General features: G+C 47.8%; 1 protein-coding gene across 1 annotated transcript in view; it reads right to left on the reverse strand.

The window, feature by feature from the left end:
- LOC143296074 (myo-inositol 2-dehydrogenase-like) overlaps nt 1-9,071 on the reverse strand; it is a 19,086-nt gene extending 10,015 nt beyond the window's left edge. Inside the window, exons 1-3 of the mRNA XM_076607828.1 lie at nt 8,965-9,071; nt 3,581-3,799; nt 357-427 (exon numbers count right to left, since the gene is read on the reverse strand). Of these exons, the coding sequence (XP_076463943.1) occupies nt 357-427; nt 3,581-3,798 (289 nt within the window). The 5' untranslated portion in view covers nt 3,799; nt 8,965-9,071. The remainder of the gene's footprint in view (nt 1-356; nt 428-3,580; nt 3,800-8,964) is intronic.
- Nucleotides 9,072-9,371: the final 300 nt, after the last annotated feature.

Consider the following 9,371-nt stretch of genomic DNA (forward strand, 5'->3'; position numbering starts at 1 on the left):
CACATCAAGTACCACATAAACGCAACGATAACAACATAGAGGCACTATAGATACCGCGCTCGCACACACACACACACACACACACACACACACACACACACACACGCACACACACATTTAAAATAGAAAAGAAAAGAAAAGGATATGAACAACATAAGAAATTAACGAGGAGCGCAAGCAAAAATTAAACAATTTTTTTTTAATGTGTGTGTATGTGTGCGTGCATGCGTACGTACGTGCGTATGTGTGTGTGTGTGTGTGCGTGTGTGTGTGTGTGTGTGTGTGTGTGCGTGCATGCGTACGTGCGTGCGCGCGTGTGTGTGTGTGTGTGTGAAAGAGAGAGGGGGAAGGCCAACCTGCACGCAAAGCTCGTTTGGTGATGTCTTCATGAAACCTCGTGGGAGTTGTCACAATGACGGCCACCGTCCTGCATCCACACAGCACAAGAGTGAGAGGGGAGAGGGAGAGAGAGAGAGAGAGACAGAGAGAGTGAGAAAAGATAGACAGACAGACAGACAGAGAGCAGAGAGAATGAGAGATAGACAGAGAGAGAGCAGAGAGAGTGAGAAGAGATAGATAGATAGACAGAGAGAGAGCAGAGAGAGTGAGAGGAGATAGACAGACAGACAGAGAGCAGAGAGAGAGTGAGAGGAGATAGATAGACAGAGAGAGAGCAGAGAAAGTGAGAGGAGATAGACAGAGAGAGAGCAGAGAGAGTGAGGAGATAGACAGACAGACAGAGAGCAGAGAGAGTGAGAAGAGATAGACAGAGAGCAGAGAGAGAGTGAGAGGAGATAGATAGACAGAGAGAGAGCAGAGAAAGTGAGAGGAGATAGATAGACAGACAGAGGGAGAGCAGAGAGAGAGCAGACAGTGAGTGAGAGGAGATAGAGAGAGAGAGAGCATGGAGAGGAGAGAGAGAGGGGGAGAGAGAGAGGGAGAGCAGGGAGAGAGAGATGGCACAGAAAGAGAGAGAGAGCACAGAGAGAGGGAGAGCAGGCAGAGAGATAGAGATAGCAGGGAGAGAGAGAGGGAGAACAGGGAGAGAGAGAGAGAGAGAACAGGGAGAGAGAGAACAGAGAGAGAGAGAGCAGAGACAGAGAGAGAGAGCAGAGAGAGAGAGAGAGAAGAGAGAGAGAGAACAGAGAGAGAGAGAGCAGGTAGAGAGAGAGCAGGGAGAGAGAGAGGGAGAGCGAGAGAGAGAAAGGGAGAGAGAGACAGACAGAGAGATGGAGGATGGAGGAGAGAGAGAACTTTACAGACCACGAGTGAGAGAAGGGAGGGGAGAAACAGAGAGAGGGAGAGAGAGGGATACTGAGAGAGACAGACAGACAGACAGACAGACAGAGACAAAGAGGCTGGAGGAGACGGACAGAAACACAGAGAGAGGTAACTCGAACTCGAACTTTTTACGAGGTTAAAAAAAAATTATGAAAAGCCAAAAAGCTTCTTTTCTCTTCGCACTCTGAAAAGGGTATAACAGAGAAGAAGGAGGAGGAAGAAGAAGAGAAGGATGAGCAGAAAGGAGAGACAGACAGACAGACAGACAAACAGAGACACAGAGACAGACAGACAGAGAGTGAGAGAAACACTTAACAGCCTAAGAAGATGTCTCATAATGTCTCATAATGTCTATGACGCGTTCTATTCACATCCGTCGCCGTCTCTTTCAGCGGTCCGTCTTCTGAACGATTCCCACAATGATGGTTTCTTTTTTGTGGGCACCAGTCTTCCGATACCCATCACTATTTTCAGTGAAACAAGCATTCTCTCTCTCTCTCTCTCTCTCTCTCTCTCTCTCTCTCTCTCTCTCTCTCTCTCTCTCTTATAAGAGATGTAGTGCTGTAGTGCTTGCATAGTATACTTTTTTTTTCATATATCGCGGTGTCCCAAAAAAAGTGAACCGCATTTTGACAAGTATTTTCCCAGTGATAGAGACTGAACCGAATTCACTGAAAATTTTCACACAGTAACCTTTGAATTTGACAATACTCGCATAATTTGCGTCCGAACTTTTAAATATTTTGCAAACTTGTTGATGATACCATAAGATTACTGTGTGAAATGAATTCGGTTTCTCTATCACTGGGAAAATACTTATCAAAAAGCGGTTCACTTTTTGGGGGACACCCGATAGACATTCTGACAACATCATTATTTGTATTTGCAAATTTCCATTTTAACACTACCGCCACCACCACCCTTTCGTTTGGGCAATGGCCTTCACACGAAAAAGAAAAAAAAATCGAATCCACTTAGTTCCAGTTCTAGTTCCAATACCCACCCCCCTCCCACGGGCGCAATAGCCAAGTGGTTTAGGCGTTGGATTTTCAATCTGAGGGTCCCGGGTTCGAATCACGGTAACGGCGCCTGGTGGGTAAAGGGTGGAGATTTTTCCGATCTCCCAGGTCAACATATGTACAGACCTGCTAGTGCCTGAACCCCCTTCGTGTGTATACGCACGCAGAAGATCAAATACGCACGTTAAAGATCCTGTAATCCATGTCAGTGTTCGGTGGGTTATGGAGACACGAAAATACCCAGCACGCATAAAATGCTAGTAATGGTCAAAGTTATGACCGCTGAGCATTAATGGAAGAAGAAGAAGATATCACTCCTTCCGGGCTACCAACTCCGCTACCACCACCCCAACGTCAACGGATGGCCGTTAACGAATTTCTGCACCACATGAGTGCAATGGCTTACACATAATTATGGGTATTTGCAATACTCTCTCTTCCACCGAGCTTTGTAAAACAAGGGAAAACTTCGCGATGGGCTGCTCGCGAGCGGGGCTGCTGGGCCGAGTGGGCAATGTCCAGCCTATGGTACTGGCTGTCCGGCCATCCAGTATGCCTTGCAGCCCAGTATATTATAATCATTGAGCCTACATAGTGGGTTTTAAATTGTTCAATTATGAAATCACACTCGATTTATATTACGTCGGAAGGCGACGTTTGATTTGAATTGTCTATCGCCTCTCCACGAAGTCACGTGGGTATCAGCGCGCGCGAGCCCCATGATATGATGAACATCAGTTCACATGATGTACTGTACCCACCACCACCACCACCACTCAAACTTTCAACTGATGGAGCGTTGATTAACCACTGACGGGCACAATAACCGAGTGGTTAAAGCGTAACACTTTCAATCTGATGGTCCCGGGTTCGAATCTCGGTGACGGCGCCTGGTGGGTAAAGGGTGGAGATTTTTCCGATCTCCCAGGTTCAACATAATGTGCAGACGTGCTTGTACCTGAACCCCCTTCATGTGCATACGCAAGCAGAAGTCCAATACGCACGTTAAAGATCCTGTAATCCATATCAGCGTTCGGTTGGGCCACGGAAACAAGAACATACCCAGCTGGCATGCACACCCCCGAAAGCGGAGTACGGCTGCCTACATGGCGGGGGGTTGTGGGGGGGGGGTATAAACGGTCATGCACATAAAAGCCCACTCGTGTACATACGAGTGAACGTGGGAGTTGCAGCCCACGAACGAAGAAGGAGAAGAAGAAGAAGACGATGAAGCACTAAAACTAACAGATCCCAGCATTGCCCTCCCGACTGCCTCTTACTCTGGGTCCTCGAAGACGGCCTCACAGCGGTCGGCGGGCAGGAACTGGACGCCTTCCTCCACCCCGTGCCGCTCGCACAGGTCACGTGCCCGCTCACGTGCCGCCTCCACGTCCACCACCCACCTCACGCGCACGTCGCCCCGCGCCGCCAGGTTGGGCAGGTGGTACTGGCCCGCCCGGCCCACCCCGAACACAGCCACGCCTGTCTTGGCTTCCATGCTGGACACCCCCCACACACGCACGCACGCGCGCGCGCGCGCACGCACACATGCACACACACACGCACATATGCACACACACATGCACACACACACACATGCACACACACACGCACACACACACGCATGCACACACATGCACACACACACACACACACACACACACACACACACAATGACTGTTTAAAAAAACCGAAAAAAAACCCAATCAACTGGAAGGATTATTGTACCTTGTCTGTCATATAAAATAATAATAATAATAATAATAATAATACAAAAAACAAGAGGAAAAACTATGAACCTGCTTGGGAGAGAAGTTGAGGACAAAGACTCGTAGAGTCTTCAAAGCAACTGAAGATAGCAGCAGTCACAAGTCCAGTTTTCTGGCTGTTGAATAAGATTCACTTGTCTTGAGAACAGTTCACTGCTGGTTGGAAAAGGTGGATGGGTGAAGGAAGTGAGAGAGAATCTAGACAGTGAGAGGAAAGGGGGGCGGGGCAAGAGGAAAAAGAGGGGGAGGGGAGGGAAGGGGGAAATGGGCAGGGTGGGGATAAGAACTGCTGTAATAGAGGACAAAAAAGGCAAACTCCTTTCAGACAGTGAAGACGTCCTGGAAAGATGGACAGAATACTGCACTGGCCTGTATAACCACCAGCTCCACCCAGACAGCTCCATAGTGGAAAACGACACTCTGTCAGATGAACGTGACAACTACTGTCCACCCATACTGAAGGAGGAGGTCAGAAATGCAATACGAAGCTTGAAAGAAGGGAAATCACCGGGTGTGGACAATATCCCAGCAGAAATGTTGCGGCAAGGTGGTGAGGCGTATGTTACAGTCCTTCAAGCAGTATGCCAGAAAATACTTGACGAGAAGAGATGGCCAGAACAGTGGACGCAATCACTGGTGATTCCTCTGCCAAAAAAGGGCAACCTGAGACAATGCCAGAACTATAGGACCATAAGCCTTATTAGTCACCCAAGCAAGATCATGCTACGAATCCTCCTCAACAGACTGAAGTCAAGGGCTGAAGAAATACTCGCCGAAGAACAAACTGGTTTCAGAAGGGGAAGAAGCATCATTGAGCAAATATTCAATTGCAGAATACTCATTGAGAAACACCTTCAACACCAACGCGACTTGTTCCATAACTTTATTGACTTCAAGAAAGCGTTTGACAGGGTTTGGCATGAGGGACTATGGCATGTGCTGAGGGGATATGGAATCGACGAAGGCATCGTGAGCGTGATAGAAGCCCTATACAAGAATTCCAACAGTGCAGTGCTCCTCAACAACCAACTAGGGGAGTTTTTCAAAACGACCGTTGGTGTCAGACAAGGCTGTATCCTCTCTCCTGTGTTGTTTAATCTCTTCTTGGAAAGGATAATGCAGGAGGCACTGGAAAACCATGAGACTTCTATCTCCATTGGTGGCAGACGAATATGCAACCTCCGGTTTGCTGATGATATAGATCTGACGGGGGGAACGAACGAAGAACTGCAGGAACTTACCAACAGACTTGTTGATAGAGCGGGTGCTTACGGAATGGAGGTCAGCACAGATAAATCCAAATCTATGGTAAACAGCGTGGACATGGCCCATGCCACTATTTTCATGAACGGAGAACAAATGGAAGATGTCGGGAACTTCAAATATCTAGGAGCAACCCTGACAAAAGATGGAAGCAGCAAAGCAGAAATAAGAATTCGCATTGGCACGGCCACTGCAGCCATGACCAAACTGAATAGAGTGTGGAAAAGTAACATCCGATTCTCCACAAAATTCAAACTCTACAAAGCCCTGGTAGTCTCCATTGTACTGTATGGTTGCGAGGCATGGACACTGACGGCCGAAACTGAAAGGAAGATCCAGGCCCTCGAGAACAAATGCCTGAGGAAGCTCCTTCAAATTCCCTGAATCGAGCACAGGACCAATGAACATGTACGGAGCAGAATTGAGAACCTTGCTGGACCTCAGGAACCTCTCCTTTCAACTGTGAAGAGACGCAAGCTGATATGGTTTGGACACAACACTCGACACACCAGCTTGTCCAAAACAATCATGCAAGGCACCATCGAGGGTGGGAGAAGAAGAGGAAGACAGCGGAAGAACTGGCATGAGAACATCAAACAATGGACCGGACTCCACACACGTGAGCTGCTGCCAGCGGCTGCCGACAGAGACAGATGGAGAAGGGAGGTTGCGTCTGCGGTCCTCAGGCTTCCCCCAACGACTACTTTGTAGTTATGGGCCTGAGGTGAGGTGAGGTGAGGTGAGGGGGATAAGGGAAGCTGTGATTTGGTTTAGTTCTTGATGCTTATGCCATGAATTATGGTACTGTAGTACCGAGATGGTGGATAATCTGTTTCTCCATGTTCTTTCTCTTGAAGGAGTCACCAGTGCTGTTGCGCCAGACCACTGATATGGAGAAGTGGGTTATGCTGTGGGGATCAGTGTTGAAGTGTATAGCCACAAGGGTTTGCTTTTGTTGCCGTGGGTTCTTTGACGTGCGCTAAGTCCAAGCTGCACACGGGACCTCGGTTTATCGTCTCATCCGAATGACTAGCGTCCAGACCACCACTCAAGGTCTAGCGGAGGGGAGAAAATATCGGCGGCTGAGCCGTGATTCGAAACCAACGCGCTCAGATCCTCTCGCTTCCTAGGCGGACACGTTACCTCTAGGCCATCACTCCACACAGGACGCGTTACCTCTGGGCCATCTGTCCACACAGGACACGTTACCTCTGGGCCATCTGTCCACACAGGACACGTTACCTCTGGGCCATCTGTCCACACAGGACGCGTTACCTCTGGGCCATCTGTCCACACAGGACGCGTTACCTCTGGGCCATCTGTCCACACAGGACACGTTACCTCTGGGCCATCTGTCCACACAGGACGCGTTACCTCTGGGCCATCTGTCCACACAGGACGCGTTACCTCTGGGCCATCTGTCCACACAGGACGCGTTACCTCTGGGCCATCTGTCCACACAGGACACGTTACCTCTGGGCCATCTGTCCACACAGGACGCGTTACCTCTGGGCCATCTGTCCACACAGGACGCGTTACCTCTGGGCCATCTGTCCACACAGGACGCGTTACCTCTGGGCCATCTGTCCACACAGGACACGTTACCTCTGGGCCATCTGTCCACACAGGACACGTTACCTCTGGGCCATCTGTCCACACAGGACACGTTACCTCTGGGCCATCTGTCCACACGTTTCTTTGTCTTCCCCTTAAGTTCTTCCCCTGAACTCTTCCCCAGAGGATGCGTGGTCTTGGAGTGGCCACATGTCCTGAGACAAGAAGCTGATGCAACAAACAGATGCCTTGGCAGTATTTTTTTTAGAGAAAAAACCACGACTGACAACAATTCTTGTGGGCGGAAAAAAATGGTGCAGAATTCTAGCGACACGCAATCCGCTGTTTAAAGATAAGTTAATAAACTTTTTGTATTTATTTCATAACTTATTGCTATTCCAATGGTACTGAGGTATATTAAAACCCTTCCTCTCGTCTTTAACTCTTTCACCGCCATAGGCGACTTTTGTCGACATCGAAGGGTCATGTTGATGACATTGTAACAATACTTGACAGCTGCAGCGACGGGCGCAATAGCCGAGTGGTTAAAGCGTTGGACTGTCAATCTGAGGGTCCCGGGTTCGAATCACGGTGACGGTGCCTGGTGGGTAAAGGGTGGAGATTTTTACGATCTCCCAGGGCAACATATGTGCAGACCTGCTAGTGCCTGAAACCCCTTAGTGTGTATACGCAAGCATAAGATCAAATACGCACGTTAAAGATCCTGTAATCCATGTCAGCGTTCGGTGGGTTATGGAAACAAGAACATACCCAGCATGCACACCCCCGAAAACGGAGTATGGCTGCCTACATGGCGGGGTAAAAACGGTCATACACGTAAAAGCCCACTCGTGTGCATACGAGTGAACGCAGAAGAAGAAGAAGAAGACAGCTGCAGCCATTTTCCCACCAAATGAACAACGACTAACCTTTGCCTATTGGCTGTGTTTGAAGTGAACAAGTCCACTTTGTTGTTTTGACATGAACCGAAGCTTGTACCTGAAAGCATCGTTTCTAAAATATCTGGCGGTGAAAGAGTTAATCTCGTACTTTTTGTGTGGATTCTGGGCCTGTTTCACTCGCTTTAACGTCGGCAATTCACAAAGCAAGGCTCTGATCTGAAGACTGAAATACAACATTTAATTAATTTTCTTTGACAAGGAAGCACCGATGTTACTTTGTCTCACTGTTTGTATGTATGTGCAAATGAGTGGGCACGAAGATGTGCATTGAATGTAAATGGTTCTACAGCTGAAAAGACTTCTTTCGTAAATTCCTTTGGGCTGCAGATTTCTGGGGGGAAATGTCTTACGTGAAACAAAGCAAGAAGACTAAAAAACTGACGATCAAGATATTTCATTAACCAGCATTGTCAATAATGAACCATGTGAAATTACGTATTAATTAGTTAATAGATTAAATTCATTGCCTTAAATTTGTGAACATGTCGATCAGATGAGGTGTCCATGCGGAGAGAAGATGTTAACACAGCACGTTGTGCTTCACTGTCCTGCATCAATCAGTATTCGTATTCGTCTGATGCACCGTCAAATAACACGTTTTCTGAGATTGATTCCAAAGCGATAGTTGCAAATCATTCACTCAAAACCACCGTCCCAAAACATATTCGAAAACCCAGTGGGAATATTCTTAGAGCCGCAATGTAACCCGATTTATTCAGGGGGAAAAAATAAAGGGGAAAGAGATTTGAAAGCAATAATAAACTACCTTTCCTGGTGAACTGGGTATTATAACACATCCATAATGCGAAAATGACAAATATAACAAATGAAAAAATTATGATTTCCAAGATTCGCGATGAAGGACGTTGATGAAAGGATGCACCATAACACAATAAATGCAAAACAATACAGTTTAGTACTACAGGCCTTTATCGTGGATACAGGGGGGAGGTCAAATAATCTCTTCTCATTACCCACAATTGGCCTTGATCACTGCTGTGTCCCAATGCGCCGCAGTGTAGTACAATGGAATGCAGCATAAGCTATAAAATATCGACACGAATAAACACATAATAATCAATATTTTCAAATCAGGTAAAAAGCACCCGAATATACCTTGCAAGATGAACGTATGGTAAGTTGGGGAAGAGGTGAATTTTTAGCAACGTATTGGCGTTAACCTTCAAGGTCGGGTGCGAGTCGTTCAGTGCTGAGGTTTTGGTTCAAACTGGATTCACAGTGTCCTGTTATCAGTTGGGTCATACCTTGCTTTGACTGAGATACTACAGGCACTCGGAATTCTCCTGTTTTTGGTGATTTTCAGCAACACATCGGCGTTGGATGTGTGTGTGTGTGTGTGTGCGTGTGCGCGTGTGGGAGTGTGGGGGTTGTGGGACGGAGGGGGGTACAGGCACCCACACCTCTGCTGTTTTGGTGACTCACCGACGGGCGCAATAGCCGAGTGGTTGAAGCGTTGGACTTTCAATCTGAGGGTCCCGGGTTCGAATCGAACCACGGCGACG

The sequence above is a fragment of the Babylonia areolata genome, chromosome 21 (assembly GCF_041734735.1).
Source record: "Babylonia areolata isolate BAREFJ2019XMU chromosome 21, ASM4173473v1, whole genome shotgun sequence".
In the NCBI taxonomy this organism is placed as follows: domain Eukaryota; kingdom Metazoa; phylum Mollusca; class Gastropoda; order Neogastropoda; family Buccinidae; genus Babylonia; species Babylonia areolata.